The following is a 22701-nucleotide window of genomic DNA, read 5'->3' as shown; positions in this document are numbered from 1 at the left end:
GCTGGGCTCCGTATCGAGTGCGGCTCGGTGCTATGACCATCAGTTCCGATTTCGTCGGCGAGCACCTAAGTCCCGTTCCGTCGAGACTGCATTCTACTGCTTGCACCGCCTGTTGTAGAGCTTCCTCGATCTGACCGTCGCTTCCGTGGACGGCCCATATGGTGATGTCATCGGCGTAGAGGTTGTAGTTAACGCTTGGGATTCTGTCGAGGGCCGCAGCGACTCTCATCATTACCAGGTTAAAGAGGAGGGAGGATATGACTGAGCCTTGCGGTGTGCCTGTGCTGCCTTGCCTCTTAGTCGGGAGTTCTAGGTCCCCCGCGTGGATGGTGACCGTTCGATCCGACAGGAAGGCTTTAACGTACGCGAAGGTCCTTTCTCCCATGTTGAGTGCCGAGATCTGTTCCAAGATAGACGCGTGCTTCACGTTGTCAAACGCTCCCTGCAGATCTAGTCCTAGGATGGCCTTGGTATCGCTGGTTCGCCTGTCGTAGATGGCCCCTCTGAGGAGGAGCATGGCATCCTGCGTGCAGAGGCCCTGGCGGAATCCGGTCATGGTGTGGGGATACCTGTGATTCATTTCTAGGTAGGGGTGTGCGAATATTCGATTTTCGAATTCGAATCGAATATTTCTTGCCCGAATAATTCGATTCGATTTTCGAATACCCAGCATTCGGACTTTCGAATAATTCGACGTGACGAATATTCCGAACGCTGCCAAAGTTGCGGCTAGATTAGTGTGGCCCTTACTGACCCTAACGTCGAAAGGTGTTGGTCAAACAATTGCCAGCGACCCGTTTTCGGCTAGGAAAGTTGTCTTTGAGGTCTGGACATATCCCTCCTTTTCGCCCGCAGAGACTTAATTGCCGACATGTAATTAAATAGTTCCTCGATTTTTTTGCGTCACTGTCATACACGCAAAGAAGGAGCGACACAGCAGTCTTTAGCGTTCAGAAAACGTTCCTCACATACGGGTTTTTGTAATAATGAGGTGCGTTTCCGTTTTCACGTCACTGGAAACAAATATGATGCGTCCCACTCGGGACAAAACAAACACATTACTACGACGACGCCATTTTGTGATGACGATGACACTGACTCTTCCCCCCTGATAGTCTGCCGTAAAATATCATTTTTCTTTTGTTAATTAATTTTATCACACGACTGTGCAGCCGCAAAATAGCGTATAATTATGGTCTTGTTAAATTTCTGTGATTTTGGCCTTGCTGTAACACGCTATCATCACCCGTTCTAGACCCTTTCTTGACGCCTATCCATAGCCAATCTGACGGTCGTCGCCGTCGTCACCATGGTCGTCGTACGCCCGTGATTATCCTCCTGTGTAACGTCCGCGTGCCGTGCCATTCAGCATGACTAGCCACGGTGAAAAAAGAAGCGTAATTTGGAAGTTTTTTTAGAAGGCAAGTCCGTCCTCTGCCATCTGCAAGAAATGCGGCTCCACGCTCAAGACGCCGGCAAGCACGACAAGCCCGCTCTTGAATCACTTGAAGAGCAAACACCACGTTCACTACTTGGAGATATTCGGAGAATTTGTAATACTTTTAACATGACAGTTTGTGATTTCTTTAATTCATTTTAGTGTATTTACTATTTAGAGCTCAAGGACATGAGCATGTGTTTGTTAGTGTCCAACTTACTTGTTCTTCCAAATAAAAGCTTTGGTATTCGATATTCGATATTTTTGTCCACTAATCGACACTATTCGATTCGAATTCGATTCGAGATAAAATTTCACTATTCGCACACCCCTATTTCTAGGTAGTGGTTCCAACGATTAAGGAGCACATGTTCAAGGCACTTGCCAACGCACGAAGTGAGTGAGATCGGCCTGAGGTTGCCAATATGGGGCGGTTTGCCTGGCTTGGGTATCAGGATGGTCTTGGAGTCTCTCCAGCTCTGGGGTAGGTGGCCCGTACGCCAGCAGTGGTTGAAGTAGCGGGTGAGTCTCTCTAGGGATGTGTCAGGGAGGTTGCGTAGCTCTTTGTTGGTGATGCCGTCTGGGCCCGCCGCCGAGGTGGCATTGAGGTTCTGGAGCACGTTCTGCACTTCCCAGAGTTCTATGTCCCGGTCGAGGTCAGGGTTGGCGGCTCCGCCATATAGTGGAAGCTTTGCAGATGGGGTGGTGGGGAGATATTTCTCTTGCAGGTAGCGGATCGTGTCTTGGGAGCCGTTCTCTCGCGTCGCCCGATGTATCGTACGCTCGAGATGGGTACGCTGGGTGGTCTTGGACTTCGCTGAGTCTAGCAGGTATCGGAGCAGATGCCATGTGCGTCCGACATGTAGTTGGCCCCCGGCTTGTTGGCACACTGCGTGCCACTGTTGACGGCAGAGAGTTGCGCAGTATTTTTCGATTTCCCTGTTGAGTTGGGCAATTTTCTTGCGTAGGTTTCGGCTGCTTCGGTACCGCTTCCACCTGCGTTGCAGGGACTGTCGAGCTTTGAGCATGTGGGCTAGGTGACTGTCTACACTGTCCACCTGTTCGGGGACTTCGACGGCCCGCGTGGTGCGCTTCTTGACTCGTTGGAGTGTCTGTGTCCACTCCGTGATGGCCTGGATGTTGTCTCTGCCGTTGAGGGTGTCAAGCTGTTCGAGTTCGTGCCGAAAAGCGTCCCAGTCCGTGAGATGTTGCGTGCGGCGTTTGGCCGACAGGACCACTTGACTCGTCAGGACGAGGACTTCGAGGATGTAGTGGTCACTCCCGAGGGAGTGGCCCGTATGGCTCCATTGGGCTGCGGCGCAGTGCGGGGCCGGGCGGTGGAAGGTGAGGTCGGGATTGGTGTCCCGTTGCACCGAGGTGCCGATGCGGGTGTGGAACGTCGTGTCATTGAGGAGCAAGAAGCCGGTGTCGGCTGCCTCGTCATGCAGTGACCGTCCTTTAGCTGTCGTTCGGGGGTAGTCCCATGCTTGATGTGGGGCGTTGAAGTCACCTCCGATGAGCACTGTGTTGCTTCCAGCTAGTTGGATCAGTCTTCGAAAAAAGTGGCGGAATCTCTGTCTGTAGTGTCTCGGATTGCTATATGCAGTGACTACGAAGATACTTTCTTTGCTCTTACGTCTGCCTAGCACGATTTCCGCTACGCCGTATTCTATGGGGCTGGCAGCGATGGGTGGGTGCTCGATGCATGTAATGCCTTTCTTGACTAGGATGCTTACGCCTTGAGCTGTTCCCGCACCTTCACCCCGGGCGCTGGGGGGAATGGCGTAGGCATGGTACCCAGGCATCGTCAGGATTTGCTCGCTGTGTGTTTCCTGACATAAGAGGACGTCCGGTGTGGACTCGGGATCGAGTTGCCGGATGTGTTGTTGTAGCGTATTTCTTTTGAAGTGGAGTCCGTTTGCGTTCCATTGCCAGATTCTAAGAGCACGGTGTCGGTTCGAGGGCGGTGTCATGGTTGGGCCGTTGGGTATTGGGGTGGTGATGAGGTCGACGTGGCGGGTGCCAGCTGTAGGTGCGCTTGGATTTGAAGTATCATGGTTTGGATGTTTTGCATGGTGCTCACGAGTTGTTGTCCGTTACTTTCTAGGGTCCCTAGACGTGTGTATATAGACTTGATTTCTGTCTCGACCCGGTCCTGTCGGTCCCGCTGATGGTCGAGGCGGGTGAGTATACGTCGCTCTTTCGAGTTCTCCAGCGCCCGGCGCTTTGGGCCAGGTTCCACGCCGCTGCCCACTCTCGAGCCTCTGTCCACCATTGGGCGGGCCTCTGCGAGCTCCATATTGTCAGTGTCCATTTCGGGGGGCGTGCTTACTGTCGATGACTGCGCACTGTGTACACTTGTGGTAGTTTGTGCCGGGCTTTCACCGGGCTGGTGCAGGGCTAGCAGCTGTTCAAGTTTGGCATTGATCGCATTGATTGTGGCGTTTTGGGCGGCGATCTTGGCGTCTTGTTCTGCGATGTGTCGGCGAAGCTGTGCATTCTCGTGGCGGAGTTGGGTCGTTTCGGCGTTGCTGGTCAGTTGTCTTGGTGTTTCGTGCTTCGAAAGAGGGCGTCGGGATAGGCTGATCGGACGCACCGCGTCCGCCCAGCTGACGGTCCCTCCGGTGACGCCGGTGATCCCTCCGGCCCGCTGTCTCGATGTGGAGCGCCGCGCTTCTCCACCTTTGCCGCTGGTACTCGCTGAACGCTCTCTGGCGGTCTGGCGCATGCGCGATCAGCTCCTGCGTGTCCCGGGTGCCGTGCGCTCTCCTCCGACCGGCGGCGTCTGCTGCTGTTCCAGCTGCGGCAGCTGCGGGAATTCTTCTGAGTTGGCCACATATTGTTGGTGGCGTTGCTCCTGCTCTGCAAGCTGGCGTTCCCAGCGCCGTCGCGTCACGACAATGGGGACTTTGTACCTGTTCGTGCAGCCGGCTGTCCCCGTGGGGTGGCTGCCGCCGCACAACTTGCAATGGGGTGTGCACTGCTTTTCGTGGCCTTGCCCGGGGTTTGGGGTCCCGCAGGCGAAACACACAATCTTGTGCGGTTGTGGGCAGGCGTCCGCTCGGTGTCCGATGTGGCCGCAGTGGCGGCAAACGTCATAGTGCTGGCGATACAAACTGCAGCGTAGGAGTATGGAACCATACTTGACAAAGTTAGGAACCTTGGTACCCGCGAAAAGCACCACCACTGTCGTTGTACTGCCAATGCGATGAGCCTCCAAAGCCATGGGATTTGCACTGTTGACAACATTTTCTTGTATCTCGAGGGGGGAGTCTTCCGCGGCGATGCCTCGGATTACTCCCTTGACGGTGCCGTGCGGTGCCGCTCGATACGCGTGCGCCTCGTGTTGTTGGCCTCCGACGTGCAGGGATCGAATCCGAGCATACTGCCTGGCTCTTTCCTCATTGGGGGTACTGACCACGATAATGTTTTGAGCTGGGTTGGTACATATGGTGTCGTCTCGCGCCGTCTCTCTTGGTGTTTGTGCTGCTGCTAGGACGGCGGACATGATAATATTCGCTTCAACTCTGGCGACGTTAAGGCCTCCTCTTGGGCGGATGATAATCTTGGTATCGGACTTCGGTAGCACGTTGGGCATGCGGGCTGCTTTAGTAAGACGGGCGGAGACGCGTTGGGCGAAGTTAGGGTTCCGGTCGGGGCGGTTGGACTGCCGCGGTTCGGAGGAGCCAGAGGCCGGTGGTGTTAGTAGATGCTGGCTTACTTGCTTTCCTGATATTTTCCATCCGTCGGTGTCTAGTGGTGAAAGATCTTCGCCCTCTACGGCGACGACGCCGCGGCCGTGCAGGCGAAACGTGTCTCGGTGCGGCGGGGCTTGCGACGTGGTCGAGTCCGTGCCGGGAGCCGGCATGCTGAGATCCATGGCCTCAGCGGCTCCGTCCGGAATTTGAGCGTTAACTGCCGTTGGTAGGTCATGGTTGATGTCGGTGGATGAAGGCGATGCCATGGCGAAAGGAGCGAGCGAGCGAGCGCAGCGAGCGCCCGCACGGCGCGAGCTGCCGACGCGGAGCGGTAGGCCTAGCAGCCACCGCCGTCGCGCCGCTGGGGAGCCGTATTCGTGCGAAGCCTAGGCGTGGCTGAATAGGCCTAGCGGGGGCTGGGCACAAAATCGCTGATATTTCACGAAGAATCCAGTCCTCGGGGCCAAAATTGGTGTAGATCAGTTCCGGGGAACTTCACACACACGATGAGCACAAAATCACTGCGGTCAGATGTAATTAACACGGCACAATCAGTGAAATATGCGGAGCCCTTGCGGATCACGTCCGCTCAGCGTGGCGACCGCAGCGCCCTTCCCAGCAAGCATTTGTGAATCTTTATGAGCCTTGCACGCGCGTTTTTTTTTTCACACCGGCGTCCGCGATTGCGTGCCGGCGGCGGGAAGTGACTCGCGCTGCGCGTAGCAGTGGGAGGAGCCTGACCAGTTTCGCCAATGGGGAGGCGCGCACCCTATGGCGGGAGCTTCGAAGCGCTCGGGGATGCCGGCTGGCTAGACGATAAGGCCGCCGCGAAGGATATTTGATGGGCGCTCTCGTAGGCGGCGCGTATGACGTTTTACAGTGAAAATTTCGCCCACGTTATCCGCTTTTTTTCTCGCATACCCCTCTCGTTTGCCCCTCGAGTTGCGTTTCAGCGAGCGGTTAGAATCGGTCGCTGGAGCTACCCGCATCGCGCGGGTGGTCTCCGCGGCTGCGTCAGCGCGCCTGTGGCTTCCGGGGCGCGTTTTTTCGGGAAGAAAACGCTCCATGCGGATCACGCTGATGCCCGCGTAGACGATTAAGCACCGATAGAAACAGAAACAGTGCGCCGGCCGTGTATGCGCGCCACGTTTTCTTTTTCAGGAAACGCTTCACGGGATGAACACTTCATTATAACCGCGAATTTCAATGTAGCGAAATTTCAATGTAACGAAGTAAATTACGAATTTTACCGACTTCGTTACATCGAGGTTTAACTGTACTATGAACCCTGGTGAGTGCTATAAGAAAATCAGCTTTTTGACGCGTCGCTTGGAACTAATTTCACAGCTCACTAAACTTTGGTGGCACCAGTGGCAAGGAACAATATCGAATGCATTTCAAACACCAAAGTTTAATGGCCTGTAAAATTAGTTCTAAGCGGTGCATCGAACAACCAATTCTCTTTTTGCACTCACCAGGGTTCATGGTATTGGAAAATATAAAGATTACAGTTCTGTGACTAGCGCTGTTTCGTTTATTGTTCCCCTCAAAAAATGATGAGTTATCTCTAATTATCTTGGTAACTAATTGACTTACTTAAAAGTAATGCCATACTTGAAGTCAGTGAAACAAAAGCAGCAAAAAAACTGACAATTTTCACAGAGTTAGCGTAAAAATTAAAGGAAGCTTTTTTAAGAACAGTGTTCCCCCTTCAGGTAAGTTGATATGACCGCGCCAAACGCAACGTCATTTGATCCTTTTTTCGTGTAAAAGGTGGTTCTAACATTTCGATCTTGACGGGATAAAAGACTTTGAGAAAGCCTCAGCGGGGCATGAAATGAGGCCTGCTGTGTGATAGTTGGCCAAGGCAGCTGAAGCTACTGGAGGAGAGACGGTCATGTACTGAGAGCAGCAGTATGAGCCTCGCATAAGCTGTTGTAAGGCTGGGCCCAGGTGTACTAGTAAAAGCAAGGATTGGGCAAAGGTGAGAGTCTTAATAAAGCCAGGCTGGTGCAATAAGGAACCATCGCTATTCAGTCAGCATTAGATTACACGTTCCCCGGAAGAAGAGTGGGAGAGGCACTGACGACCCTTTCCTCGGTGCTTCCCCCCCTGCCCAGACCGTTTTCGCTGTCAGACTTTGACGACTACGAGAAGCACTTCACGGTGATGAACTACACCCCGTCCGGACCACAGCAGGTAAGCCCTGCCTGCCGAGGTGGCCTTGTCACGTGGTGGGCTGCTGTTTTTCTGGTCACCAGAAAGGGGTTCTCCTTTTTTTTTTCTTTTTTTAATCTGTACTGTGTGTGAAAAGAGTGCCAGTGGCAACACCAGGCTGCACTGCCTCACTGATTCCTATGTAGAACTGATGGCCACTGTGTGTTTCTTTGCGTGCAGTGCTGAGGATGCATTGCGTGTGCTCACTACTGCACGCTTGCGACGGTGAAGGCGAAACAGAAGCACCTTGGCAGGCTGGCCCAGTTGGAATCAATTCATCCTTCACATTCAGCGCACGCAAATGGAAAGCACGGGCAGGTTTGGTTCGTTGAAGAGGCTGCTTTGGCCTGGCAGCAGTGACACCAACTTAAGGGGAGACGCGGGTCTTGGAATCCCAAAATTTGGCCAAAAAATCGATTTTTAGAAATCGCCATTTTCGGAAAGTAGAGCTATTTTTCTACCGGTTAGCAAAATATCCAGACCCAGGAGTACGTATTTGAGCCATAATATCAATTTATAGCACCGACGCCCGCTAAAATCGGCCAAGATTCGACGCGAAAATAGCATGTTTTCGACGACTCGCCCCTCGGGTTCTACATGCCCCACGGCGTCCATCTTGGTCTCATTTGAAAGCGGGTCTTTTCGTTTTCAATTCCCCGCCAGAACCACTTCGTTTCGTCCGTTGGTTGCGAGTAAAACCGGGGTAGAAAAGAGACGGAACGCGCCGCCCAATTGGCTACTGACTGCACGTGACCGCAGGGAGCAACCTCATTGGCTGGGCGCCGTGGGTCGTCTGCTCGGCACTCTCATCACAGTGCAACGGCTCATGTATTCGTCTATGCAAGGACCGGCAAAAGCCCCGCATGGCGTAAAAATAAAGTAAAGATGTCTATCGATAACTGAAAGGAAGAACTAGCAGTATTAAAAGCGCCTGGAGTACGATTTTCTGCGTGTCTGACGACGACTTATCGCGAGAACGGCGCCGAGATGGAGGTAGGCTTAGCGCCCCCGCGGGCTGCCGAGACGATAGCGTAGCGATATGATTACGCCTGCGGGGGCACTAAGTTGCGTCTATCTTTCGATCAGCAGCAAATAGAAAGAAAAGAAATGATAAAGTGCCGCATGCCGACGTCGCAAGGGAAGTGTGTTCATTCTGTTATCAACGATGCCGCGGTGGGTCGGCCCGCACTCCGGCGCGCGCTTCCTTGTCGGCAGGTTACCATATAGATGAGCGATTTGGGAATTATAAATGCTCGCACTGAGCACAATGTGCTTTAGTGACGTGATATACGAGTAGATTAGACCGAAAACGTGGTTATCCCACCTAGCCAAGCACATGCTTGTTACAGAACAGTGGCAGGCATTCCGTTACCAGCCCCATCCCTGCAACTCAGTTCACGCGATGCAAATCCGATTTGATTGCTACAAATGAAGCAGTAACATAACAAAATAAACGTTTACAACTGTGGTGCACGATCGGCACCTCAGCCCTAGTCGCCAAAGAGTGACGACGCGCTGCCAACAGCATAAAAATTGAAGCAACGTTCTGGCTTTGCTTTTGTTCAGTTTTTCTGCCAAGTGCCATCTGTAGACAGAGGATTTCATAATTTTCCCACCAACGGATTTCAGCAAACTTGGTATGCTCGTGTTGAGCGAAAAGCGAGCTACATTCTAGAACCTTTCTTTTTTTCATATGCTCAATAGATAAAAATGTCACTTGTAGTAAAACTTCAACTGAGATTTTTTCAGCTTCCCTTTTTTTGCATAGTGCGTAGCCTTACAGAGGTTTTCAGGTTGTTTTTTTTTTCAAAGGATTTCTATAAATGTTATACCATTGAATTCTGGATAAAAAGAGCTGCATGCTGATGCTATTTTAATTGGCTGAATGTGCCTCAAATAAATGCTATGAGAAATAATTAGAGCTCATTAAGTTTTCAGAAAACTGTACTTGGCATAATTAGACTAATTCTATCCAATCAACTATCTTTACAGGAATATAAATAGCATGAGCATGCATGGCAGGTCTTGAGTTACACGTCCATACCATTTATTTTTAAAAATTTTGATTTAAAAGTTCCTTAATGGCCCGTAAGAAATTGCTTAATTAGGCTCCAGTATTTTCTTTGTAAGTCAAAAAACACTTATGCCACACGAAAACTAATTACATATTTTAAATGAGAAAAACAAAACGCATATGCACAGTGATTTTCACTCTCACAGACCAATTAATAAAAAAGTTCATTTCAAGACCCACGTCTCCCCTTAATTGCAGATTTCAAGCAAATAACGGAGGTGCACAGCCACTTTCCTTGTGTGTGCGTTTGGAGGCCTGAGCTGCCGCCAGGAAATAGGATTACGGGATTCCAGGGGGAGGGGGGGCCTCTAGTTATTAAGGGGCCACACTGGTCTTAAACCAAAAAAGTTTATTTTTGCAGTTATGACGATGAAAATTTACGGACACATGTAGTATTTCATTATGATTGTAGATATGAAATTTGTTTTTGTGTAAAATGACTGCATTCAAATGTATTCCGATTTTTATATTTGATTTCTGGCAGCTTTTGTAACAAAACTGCTAGGGGGTTGCAGCTGAACAAGGTACCAGTAAACTGCGCATATACATATCAAGGAGTGCAATGAGACTAACATTACCATTCTATCTGGTCTGTAGCAGAAGTGACAATCATTCGAAGTTTGGGCCTGGAAAGCAGAACTGGTTTTTTTGGGTTCCCACCTTTTGAGTCCAAACTTCGAATCATCGTCACTTCTGCTGCAGACCAGATAGAATGACAATGTTAGTCTCATTGCACTCTTTGATTTGTGCACACTTCACTGGTACCTTGTTCAGCTGCGTCCCCCAGCAGTTTTCTTGTAAAGGCTGCCAAAAATCAAATATAAAAATCGGAATAAATTTGAATGCAGTCGTCTTGCACAAAAACAAGTCTCATATCTACGATCATAATGAAATACTACATGTGTCCGTAAATTTTCATCGTCATAACCGCAAAAATAAGCTTTTTCGGTTTAAACCTTTCACTGCCAAGTTTTTTTCTGACTGCTCCTCACCACCTGCCGGGTATTTTTTTTTTTTTCATGTTGGTTCGGTGGAAATTTCATGCTAGTAATGCACCATGATACTCCACAGGACATGTAAAGATATTTATTCAGGATTATCCTATTCAAATAAGAAAGGCTTACTAATTACATATAATTAACACAATAATTAACAAAATGATCTGCTAAGTAAGATGTCCAGCCGTTCAGAAAACGTTCTTGGTGTGGAACTCTTCGGTGGCATTGTTCGCTGTCGTCGCTCGACGAGTCACTTAGCTGAGCTCCTTCATCGTTTCATTTGGGTCAGAATTCATCGGCAGCTCTCTAATTTCATTGTCCGTCAAAGCGTGGACGCACGTGGCGCGCTGACTCCCCATGGCTGCTGCGCTCTGCGGATACGAAGCGACGCGGGTGTAAAAACGTGCGCTCCATCTGTTGTCTAAAATTTAATTTACAAGTTCTATGTGTTTAGGTGACCTCTCCATAGATGGGGGGACATGAACGCATTTTTTTTTTTTTTTTTTTTTTTTGCACGACTCATCTCGGTAGTGGCAGTTAGAGGGTTAAGAGCAGTGTGCCCCCTTAAGCCTAACCTGGCCTAACACATTGATCGCTACGTTTCTCAACGAGACTCTCCTCAACGAGCCAAAGTTCCCTATTGTCTTTGCGGCCCTTTCTGGAGGGATGCTTCACCCTTGGCTCGCGCTTTTGTGCACACATGGTGTCGCCCCCCGTCTCCTGTGCAGACTACCTGTGCGGAGTTCCTGGAGCGCTTCAACCAGCACTACAGCCACCAGCCCTGGGAGAAAGTGCAGGTGAGCTCAGCCAGCTGTGAGTCAATTGACGGGTGCCGGCTGTGAGCCAGTGTCCACCGAAGAGTCATCGACAGACTTGATCACGATGATGGCGATTGTCAATTCAGTGGCGCAGGCCCAACTGACGGCAAAGAGTGGTGCCGAAGCAAATAAGTTAGACGAAAGGGTCGTTAGTATTACTTGCAAAATCAGGGGGTTAGAAGTTCAGTGTTTTTAAAAAAAGCCATGAAGAGAACGCACAAGTTTGGTTCGTTCAAAAGACAGCCTCGTTAGAGTCTTACTGACACCACTTTTAACGTAAACTTCGCTCAAATAAGCTAGTACATAGTCAGGAAAAAAGGGAAAGGCCATGCGACCCATTAGCTCATTTCCCGCAACAGAACCTATGATGTCATACCAGACAGCTCTGCGATGGGCGGAGGCCGGCAAAAGCAAACTCAAATTAGGCAGGGCTTTATAAGCTTGCCGAACGAGGTATTCGCGCCTAAATTTAGGGCACATTCTTTTTAAAACAGGAAGAATGGTGGGAGAAACAGTGGAAGTTATGAAAGCACACGTAAACATAGAAGTACCGATGCGTACTGCTGTTGGTACTGCGCGCACTATGCTTGGTTTAGCTGCACGGGACTGTGGGGCTTTGGAGTTGTCTCGGACGACACTGGCCGATTGAGGCAAGCAACGGTCTCTTACTTGGCCATATTTGTCAAGCGAGCACTATGGTTCACGAAACGATTATTTTCTCCCTGAACAAAAACAAGGCAGGTTTAAATACGCTCAAAAACGAACCAGAGGCAGAAAACGGCTTGCCGTGGTGTGGTGGCGCCATCTAGGTTCACTGACGGTAAACAAGGCTTCCCAATCGGCTGTAGAGTGGTCGGTTCCCGTGATGTCATTGCAGACCACAAAAAGACACGATTTAACGGGGGAATCAAAGCTGTAACTTAAACTGAGTAATTTCTCAGCCAATAAAGCATCGTTTGCATTCGGACAGGTGCTGGGGGCACTGTAAAACACGAAATCTTTCGAATAACACAAACTTGTATTCTGTCTTCATGGCTCCTTTAAGCTATGATTAAATATATGCATCAACGCTGTACACCAAGTTTGGGATTTTTCATCCTGAAAACAGACGTGGAAAAAAAGTTGACCAAGGAAAGAAGTAATATGTATCCAAGCATACTTATTTGGGTTCTCATGCGAAACCCTTAACACTCAGTGGTAAAAAACAAGAAAAAAATCCAGCGCTGTTGAGAAGTGGCACGTGGCTCCAGAGCGCTAGTAAGACACGAGCACCAGCCTGTCTAGGAGGTGGCAACGCGATACGGTAAAATATCCCTACCGCTCATTGTCCAGCCCCTACACATAAAATTATAACCACTTTCATCAGACAGGAAGCACGTTTTATTTATTGTAAATACAGCGCTAAGTCAAGAACGAACCTTACCTGGCAGCGCCTGTTGAGGTCTGAGGCCGTTGGATGGGAGCGTCTTCATCAGAACTGAAATCGGACGAACCCACATCATTGTCTACGTTTGCGAAATGGAAACAAACAATAATCAGATAGAAAAAGGAGTTGTCAATAAATACGCCAGATGGCATTAGTTGTCCGCAAGGCACTGTTCTTAGCTCTTGCGGGACGGTTAAAATCTTCGGAACTCCGTATCCGATGGCGAATGTGGCGGTAAGGAAAGGGTTTAGAGCCGCGTGACGGTTAGGTGGGACTGCCTTTGGCTGCCGCATTGATGCATGAGAAGTGCTGCTTCTAAGGCAACTTTTTCTGCTCATCTGGTGAAACACTTTTGATTTGAGCGGTTTCTGCTGCGTACACATCACATCGCGCTGCCGCCGTCAGCCGCGAAGGCTTCAACTCGGAATGGCATTGCAGAAGTCGGCACGACAGTTTCACGATCAGTGTGCAAGGGGCACTTGCTGCATTTGCTACGGGCATTAAAGGGGCCGTGAAGACAAAATACAAGTTTGTTTTATTCGAAATATTTCTTGTTTTATAGTCTCCCATGTGCTTGTCCGGATGCAAACAATGTTTTATTAACCGAGAAATTACTCAATTTAAGCTAAAACTTTGATTTTCCCACTAAATCGTGTGTTTTAGTGGTCTGCAATTGACAAGCCTTGTTTACTGTTAGTGAACCTAGATGGCGCCACGATACTGCGGCAAGCCGTTTTCTGCCTTTGGTTTGTTTTTACCGTATTTGGACCTGGATTGTTATTGTTCAGCGAGATAATAACTGTTTCTTGAAACACGGTGCTCGCTCGACAAATGCGGTCACGTAAGACACCGTTGCTTGTGCCAATCAGCTGCAGTGTCGTCTAAAACTACCCCAAAGTCCCACAGTCCCGTGCAGCTAAAACAAGCGCAGTACCAACAGCAGTACGCATCGGTACTTCTATGTTTACGTGCGCTTTCGTAACTTCCACTGTATGTCCCACCATTACTGTTTTAAAAAGAATGTGCCCTAACTTTAAGCGCAAGTAGCTCGTTCGGCAAGCTGATAAGCTCTGCCTAACTTGCGTCTGCTTTTGCCGGCCTCCACCAATGGCAGAGCTGGCTGGTATGACATCATAGGTTCTGTTTGCGGGAAATGAGCTAGTGGGTCGCATAGCCATTCCCTTTTTTCCTAATTATACAGCTTATTTGAGCGAAGTTTATGTTACAAATGGTGTCAGCATGATTCTAACGAGGCAGTCTTTTGAGTGAAGCAAACTTGTGTTTTGTCTTCATGGCCCCTTAACTCTTTCGGGACCGCCGGAAAAAGTAATGAAAATGGGAGGTCCCGGTACAATTTTTTTTTTTTTACATAAAGCAAAGGCACCATCCTGCCTTAGCATATACCAAAATGCAGCTAATTATATGTTCTTTTACATACAATACACAAGTTTTACTTCAACACTAACGATAGAACCATGAAAAAATCTGAAACTAAGAACTTCGTAAAAAAACTACAGAAAAAAAATATAAAAAAGCGTAAATATAAAAATATTAAAAAAGAATAAAATTATTTCAGGATATACAAAATCTAACACAATGCTTTGTTTCTTCATTGAAAAAGTTTGATGCGGCTAGGTGTAACTGGTTTTTTGTTTTGTGCGTGATCTCTTTGGCACTAGGGCCATGGCTACGTCGTCGACCAGGTACACGCCGGGCTCTTGTCTCGGCGAAAACTTGATCCGTTTCTGCGCTGGTGGCAGGAGATCACCACCATAGGTAGTTAACATCCTAGCGAATAAATATAAACCACCCAGAACATAGTTCGAGCACACATATCTACTCCAGAGCCAATTGAAACCGAAACCAACACCCACCTTTGAGCGCGATTTGATGTTCCAGGCTGATCGACACCTGAATCCTCACTCGAGCTGAAATCCGATCTCTAAAGCCGCATTTCGACTCTTCACTGCCACTCTCATCGTTAAAATCCACAGTAGAAGGCGAAGATATGCAAGACGAGACGGGGCAGATTTCTTATTGCGCTCGCATGCGAGTATGACGCCATGTTTGTTTACATTCGAAACCACTGCCCGTCAGAATAAAATACCTGATGCGTAGCCGCCTGGCGATAAAAAAAGAAACTTCACAAAAGAGAAAACTCCAGTTTTCAAACTATCTCCTAGATGTCGCTAGGTGTTCCATCGAGGGAAAATTTGTATTCTGCAGGCTCGCGAAACCATCGATCATATGTGATCGATGGCTTATGGAGCGGTCCCGAAAGAGTTAAACCTTGGTCAGTCTGTCTAGCTTTTGTGATATTTGTATGCTACCCACGCCACTAGGTGGTTGCCACGTTTGACGCAACTGCGAGGTCGTAGCTGACAGCAGGAGAGTTATGGTTTAGGAACGTGGACAGCAGGTTTTGTGACAGCTCAGAGTGGAGTTGGGGTCAGAGGAGTGAATGTGCTTCACCTGCGGACAGCGACGATGCCCCTTTGTACAGCTCTGGTCGTACGGTCTCTGGCACGGGTATCGTTAGTGAGGAATTGGTGGCGCTGTCAGATGCCAACATGCGAATGATGAAAAGAGCCAAAATTTGCATTAGCCTCACCATTGTTGGGGCTCGGAGTTTTTTGGCGGCTGTGAGAAAGCATCCAGTGGAGCAGAAATGGAGAGAAAGGTGACCGCGTGTGCGTCTGTGGCGACCACTAAGAACATGCCATCGGAATGTTGGAAGGAGCAGAAGGGGGCGCTGACGAAAGGCTGAGGAACAAAGGGGACAGTCGTGACGCTGAATCAAAACTAGCGAGACTTCATTAATTGTACAGTCGCGAATCCCTCCACAACTAAGTTGGTGTCGTGTGTGTGTAGAACATTTAGTTGTCAATCGGGCAATTTGTCAGTTGTCAAATTTGGGAGGAAGTTGGAGTTTTACGGTTGTGTAAAAACATGGCTATGGGCACAGATGAACAGAACACAAGAGAGTTGACATGGACGGGTGCTGCCTCCAGCCGTTTATTCATTTTAGAGCCGTTTAGAGACTCATTATACGATGTTATACGATACTATACGATGAGGCATCCAGATGTGTGCAATGCAAGAACGCTGCACACATGCCAGCATGCCTCATCGAAGGAATTTATCTGAAAATGGCACCCCAGTGTTTAACAGTAGCACCGACACTTCACGTGCACATGCTCTTGAATCTTCTGCCATGTGCTTGCCAAAGTTCTTTGGCTTTCTGACTTTCGACACCGTTGGCTCAGGGGGGTGTAGCCCTCGTTTCTGCTTGCCTGGTTCCGAGGTGGTCCCACTTGCGCATTTCTTCTGCCAGCGGTTGTTGGTCACTGATAACGGGCCCTGATGAAAATGTCGCCCTTGCTGGCCGTGTACCGGGTGTACTGATGTTCCTTCCCGACCGCAGGCAGAGGTGTTTGGCGTTCTTCGCCGGGTGTTTGAGCTCGCCTGCAGTCGACCGCCGCCCGAGGGCCTGGCCCACAGCCCGCAGTCGCGCGCCCTGTACGCGGTCGACCTCATGCTCGAGTGGCAACGCCCTGCTTCCGCCTCCGAGGACAACAAAACCGGTGAGGAGGACGTACATTGTGTGGCACCACGTGTGTGTTGTAACCCGATTGGTGATGTTGATTGGGGGCCTTCTTCACCTAAAGAGAATGGCGACACGGGCTAGGACTTGCTACTGGAACCCCTACGAGCGCCGTAGCATTGTGTCAATACCTATGCTGCTGAGCACGAGGGCGCGGGTTCGATTCCCGACCACGGCGGCCGCTTTTCTGGTGGAGGCGAAAAGCGAAAACGCCCAGTGTGTTTGAGATTTCGGTGCACGCTGAAGAACCCCGGGTGGTCAAAATTAACCTGGAGCGCGTTGGCTCGTTAAACCCCTATAATCAGTCAATCCATTGAATCAATTGTTTCGATGCCTTTGTTAATTAAAGGGGCTGCGGACACAAAAAACAGCTTCGTTAGGTTTGAAAGAAACAGCCGCTGGTGCGCTCGCTCAGCTCCCTTCCAGCCGTGGGAGACGTTTTTTTAGCCGAACAAGTGCGGGAAATGTTGTCAAAGCTAGAATTTTGTGCTGCACTGACTCAGTGTGGGCACCGCCAATGCATTATGGGTAAGCACTAAAAACGTCATCAGTGTGTTAACCGCACATTAACATTTCAGTGATCTGATCAAACAAAACTGGAGTCCCAAGTACAATCGCCCTGTAACGTTTCTTGGTGGTGGCTTAGGTGGGCCAAATGCACAAGCTAGATTCTGTGACGTCATGGAGAAGTCACAGGGAAAAAAAGGCTGGAAAGTCGCCACTGCCTCATCTGTTGTCCCTAGTATCGCAGTTATTTGTGTGAAGTTTGCGGTAAAATTGGCGCCATTGCTATGGGATCGAAGCAGTCTTTTAAAAAAAACCAAACTTGTATTTCATCTTCATAGGCTCTTCAATGAAGTGTTGCATTGCAGCCGTATGCAACTAACCAGTTCCCACCAATTCAGTGCTGTGACAAGGCCAGCACTTTCTGTTCAAAGATTGGCGAGATTCTTCCTACGTAGTTAGTCTCCCCCCCCCCCCCCAGCCCAAGAAAATACACTCACAGCCTGTGGGGACAAGTGCGAGCTTACAGGTTTGTAAATATTGAGCACGTAGATTGGCTGTGGCAGTCTGACTTTCACATGTGTTTCCAAATGCAGTGTAGACTGGCCAGGATTAGAAATTGCCCGCATACTTGCTCAGTTTGCGGCCAAGGCCGTCAATAGTCTTGTGCCGCCGCTGCCTCTCCTCTCTGCCCGGCTGTCTCGCTCATCCCACGATAAACACAGTGGAGGTTTCAATTCAATTCAATTTTTCTGCGTTCCACTGCTCGTGTCATCTAGTGGAACCTCTTGTTACTGTTAGGCTTCTTGGAAGGCCACCACACCGCAGAGGCCTGCTCGCGAGCGCTTTGTATATTTTTGGGTCGAGACATTGTTCCTAATGTGTATTTGTGTTGTTTGGCATTGCAAACAAACATCTACCGTGCATCTATTTTCAATTAAAAGAGTACCGTGTTTTCGCGCGTATAACCCGCTCCTGCATATAATCTGCACCCCCACCTTCAGCCCACCGGAAAAGAAAAACAAAAAATCCTCGCATATTGCCCGCACATTTGAAGAAACGCTGCACCAAAGCTGCCGCTCAAGCAACACATCACATACTATGTGGACAGAAAAAGTGTCTATTTGGCAAGACTGCAAGGCGAAAGTCAGAATTCAGTAATAAAATTCTGTTGTTAGAGTGCGCTCGTCCTTCCCTGTCCTTGTGTGTTTTGCGTAATCGCTGCCATGTCAGTGCTACGGCGTTGAGCTTCACGACCCAACGCGCAGTGCCGTGAAGTTGTGCTGAAGGAAATACCCCGCGTATTATCCGCACCCCAGCCTGCCTCTAAAATTTTCACATTTTTGGTGCAGGTTGTACGCGCGAAAATGCGGTACTGCCTGGTACCAGTTATGTATTTCGTTTTGCCTCAAATGTACCTGATGTTTTCTTCTTGCTAAACAATTTCGACAGGCAGAAAGTGCTTTAAAAAGTTTTGCCTGCGTAAAGTTGTAGTTTCGGAATTTTATCCTTTGGTCAGGTGGCTGAATGGACCAACATTCCTGACCAACATTTTTGGGCTTGAATAGCCCAAGAAGAGACTGTCACCCTCGAAAGGCAATGCACGCATGTTTCAAGCGAACATGCACACGAAGAACTAATAGCAACGCTAAACACTGCCGTGTTCGTGCCTCCCTTTGGTTTGTGTTTGCGCTCTTGGTAGTCGATCGTGCCCAATCTCCACACGCACAACCTCCCTTTCAGAAGTCCTGCATTCCGGATTTCACAGACACTCGGTCCTTTCAGGCAGAAGCGTGGTGCCCATCTGCCATACAACGCTTTGTCTCCATTGTGAACACGCTTGTGCAGCCACAGCGTTCCTGGATGCCACACTCCTTACTTCGTTTCGGGGGAGAATTATCCCTTTTCATCTTGGTGTTTGAAAGAATGTGGCCCGAGCGCAGATTGGTTACTCCTGGGTGCATGCTAATGAACATTGACCAGAGAATCGCCGTGCAGGTGCCAAGATTAAATCTGAATACCGTGTTTTGCTTGGGTTTGCCATTTAGGGTACATTACCGCAAGAAATCAGTCAGTTTAAACTTTTTTTTTCTACTGCAGTGAAGTGTTATGTAACAAATGTCACATGTTGGTAAGATGGCATGTCATCACCTTCAAAGGGGAAACCGCTTCAAAGGGGAAACCAATAGCAATCATCAATCATCATCATCAAGCATCATGTAGTCACCCGGGGGGAAGTGGGTCTTTAACCTATTTTTTTTTATTTCTTATCCAATTTTGCTGAAGCTATGCACTCTTGTACAGTTTTTTGCACTGATTCCGAATATCTAATCGCTGATTCCAAATATCTAATCAGTTTTTGCAAAAGTCAGTTAGTTTTAGGGATAATTACTAATTAGCCGCCATTTTTTAAGGCTTGAATTAAAAAAAAAAGTGGTCCATAAAAAATGTTCATTAACACATGATTGGGTAGTCAAATGCATAAGCAATGAACTAATGGGAGCACTTTTCTTTATTATAGCAGTTTTACAGCTCATTGAAAATCAGTGTTCAGATGGTGGCCATTACTGGTGGAGGATGGAATGCAAAATAAGTAATTATCAAAGCTCATTTTCAGAAATCTGTTCCCGTTAGTGCAGAGTATGCATATTTAGCTTCCTGGTGCAAAAAAAATTATTATAGCTGTACCTGCCATCCATGCAGAGATATTGAGAGGCCTTAAAACTAAATAGAGTCCAAAATTTCTGTTTTGAAGAAATGGTAAAAAACAAATAACATGAGATTTATTTGACAACACCAATTAGTATGTACATACAGTCTACACCCGTTACACAGACCCTCTGAATCCGGAAAAAAACGTCTGCTGTAGCCGAAGTATGCAGTATATATCCAACCGGGGGGGTGGATGAGCCCTAAAGTGGGTACTTTGACGATATTGCATATGCATAGTACATACACTTTGTTCTTTCTACACACCTGCAGCACCTCTGCACAGTGTTTGCGCAAGGGCAAAAAATCGCCTGAACACCATTTCCAAAGCTTAGCACCAGCACTTGCAAAAGGCCTAGCGCATGCGGTCAAGCGTGTAAAGACGCATGATGAGCTGAGCAAATAAAGCAAGAATATAACTAGGTGCAATTATTAGCCAGCTATAAAACATCAGTCGTGGCCATCTGAATTAGCTAGGCTCTTTTAAATCCCTCCACCAGGTTTTCCCGAAACCGTTCGTCAATCAAACTGGATCGCTGCCTGACGTTCCCCCGAGGCAGCTTCCACATTTTTAACGATTTTATTCTGGTCATCGAAACAGCTGTAATGAAATAATCTGATGACGGACAGCTGTGAAATCGGAAGATAGACCAGTTGGACTGCGCACGGTTACCGGCAGATTGCACACAATGGATGGGGAACAACCCCTACTTGAGGCATTTCTTACCTTTTTCACCGAACGGAACGGGAACGATGCATGCGTGGGAATAATAAAAGCCGAACTTCACTGAAACCGAGTTTTTTATTACATAAAAAAACTGACGAGGGCAGACTCGCCTCCGAGTGCACCACTTCGAGTATTCGATTGCCCTGTTTTCAATCTCACCGGAGTCGCGTTTATCGGCAGCGGCCTTGTTCTTGACGGTACAGCGGACACTGTGCTTAGACAGTCCTGTACTTCTGGCGATGTCAGCCTGTTTTTCCTCGTGTTCAACAGCGTTAATTACGCTTAATTTATCCGACAGTGAAATCAGCTACCCTGCCGCTCATGCCGCTGGTCGCACAAAAAAAAAGCCACTAGCTTGGCTTGGCTGCGCCAACGACCCGGCTGCCAGCAATGTTGCCAGACATAACAGTTTTCTTGCCAAAATAAACAAAAAAAAAGTATATTGGGTGCCGGCCCCGCAGAAGTCCGCTATAAACATTCAGTCGAAACAATTTTCCCCTAAAATTTCGTCTGTTGTAGCCGATAGTCTGCTTTAGCCGGGTCCATTATGAGCGGAGTGGGAAAAAAAAAGCCACTGGCACTGGCTTGGCTTGGCTGCGCCAACAACCCGGCTGCCAGCAATGTTGCCAGACATAACAGTTTTCTTTCCAAAATAAACAAAAAAAAAGTATATCGGGTGCCAGCCCCGCAGAAGTCCGCTATAAGCATTCAGTCGAAACAATTTTCCCCTTTAGCCGGGTCCGTTATGAGCGGAGTGGACTCCATTTAAAATGCATGGGGACCAAACAAACCAACAGATATGGTCTGTTGTAACCGAAAGTCCGTTGTTGCCGGATCTGCTGTAATGAGCGTAGACGATATTTATAATGGTTGAGAGTTAGTAGCCTCCAGGAATACAGTCTGTCTGCTTTCCAGCATTGGTGTGCCGCTTTTTCACCGCTCGCTGGACATTTTCAGCCGCTGCTCGCTTGCGAGCCGATTCAGCTGCCCGGCGCCTGTCCTTTTCGGCCGTCCGTCAGGCACTTTTCTGGCACGGTCCCGACGCCAATGTGGGACGTGTGGCCGCGGGTCATCCATGAACCGTCATAGGAAACGGCGATGTTCTCCGGGTTGTAGATGTCGAGTTGGCGGTAAAGTTCACAAACGGACCGCGCGCACTCGGTCGTGACACTGTCGGCTGCACAAGTAGCAGCAGGGGTCAGCTTTGTTTTCACGTAGTGCTGCCACGTCTTCGTATGCAGCCCACGATGAGAAATGTTCATCTCGGCAAAGACGTCACTTAGTGCCGTTTGATGGTTTCCGCTCGACTGCATCGCATGTGCAGCCAGTACGTTTACAACGAAGGGGTTCACTTTCTGTTCCCCTTCAACACGCGGAGAACTCCACGACGACGACGACACGACTCCGCAGTTCGCGCATTCATGGCACAATTTCACAGCAAGGCCGTGTTATCGTTCACCAGGGGAGACGATAACATTCCCGCCGCGTGTTTTGCACTTGACACCATTCATCGGGCCGTTCAACGTGTCCAGGCTCGCAAAGACAAAGTTCGTATCGTCAACGGGGCCGGTCGCAATGTCGGGGCTTTCAGAAGCAAAGCAATCCATCTTTCTCTTCATCGCTGGTTTTGACGCAAGGTCATGTAGGCGCTTTTCAGCTTTCGCTTTTTTCTCGCGCACTTCAAATGGCTGCAGCATCGCTGTATCTAGTCGAACGCGCTGGCTCGGTCCCCGCCGATCCGTCGGGGCTGCTAGGCCTATCTGGCTGTCAGGCACATCGGCGGTCCCGTCGGCTTCAGCATTACGCTCAGGGTCGCGTGCAATCTCTTCAGTTTCCACTGATGCGGCACGCTTCTTGATGTTGTTCACTTCTGACTTTTCTTTTCCTGCCATACTTCTTCCGCGTGTGATGTTTTTTTTTTCGCCGAACCAGGCATCGTTTTGCGTTTTTGCTGCCGTTCGCACACGAGAGAAATGGCGGCGGCACATTCGGGCCACAGATGCGCCCACACGCGAAGCAGACGACCCGCGCCGCACTCCGCCAATCCAATTGCACCGTGGCCCAACGTCCAATCAGGCCACGACTTTTCCTTTTTTTCGAGGCTTATTTTCTCTACGCCAAGTGGGCGAAGCGGGACAGCGGTGGCGGGAGATTGAAGCGGAAAGAGCGCTCTTTCAAATGACACTGCGCCTGTCGCTAGAGGGGGAATACGGGTGCGCGCCGTGACAAAAGTACCGTTTTAGCGTTTGCTTTTGCGCGCATTGGGCTCGCGCAAGCGTTTTGAATTGTTATTGCGGGTGAAATACTAGTTCCCGAGGTTTGAAACTTAGCTGACTTGGGCAAAAAGACTTGAGGATTCCGAAAATGCCACTTTCAAAATATCGATTTTTTTCGCCAATTTTTGGTCCCAAAGACCCGTGTCCCCCCTTAATTAAGAAACTCCCCACTAACGCGAGAACATGCGTTAAGTGCTAATCCCGCTGTTACA

General features: G+C 49.0%; 1 protein-coding gene across 1 annotated transcript in view; it reads left to right on the top strand.

Moving 5' to 3' along the window:
- The window catches only part of Ttll12 (Tubulin tyrosine ligase-like 12), a 118332-nt gene that overhangs the window by 82437 nt on the left and 13194 nt on the right, over positions 1–22701 (top strand). The window contains exons 12-14 of the mRNA XM_077672775.1: positions 7257–7335; positions 11154–11222; positions 16094–16253. Coding sequence (XP_077528901.1) covers positions 7257–7335; positions 11154–11222; positions 16094–16253 — 308 coding nt within the window. The remainder of the gene's footprint in view (positions 1–7256; positions 7336–11153; positions 11223–16093; positions 16254–22701) is intronic.

The sequence above is a fragment of the Haemaphysalis longicornis genome, unplaced genomic scaffold (genome assembly GCF_048455015.1).
Source record: "Haemaphysalis longicornis isolate Haplotype H1 unplaced genomic scaffold, Haemaphysalis longicornis Haplotype H1 scaffold_6, whole genome shotgun sequence".
Lineage (NCBI taxonomy): Eukaryota > Metazoa > Arthropoda > Arachnida > Ixodida > Ixodidae > Haemaphysalis > Haemaphysalis longicornis.
This window is presented reverse-complemented; position numbering and strand designations above follow the sequence as displayed.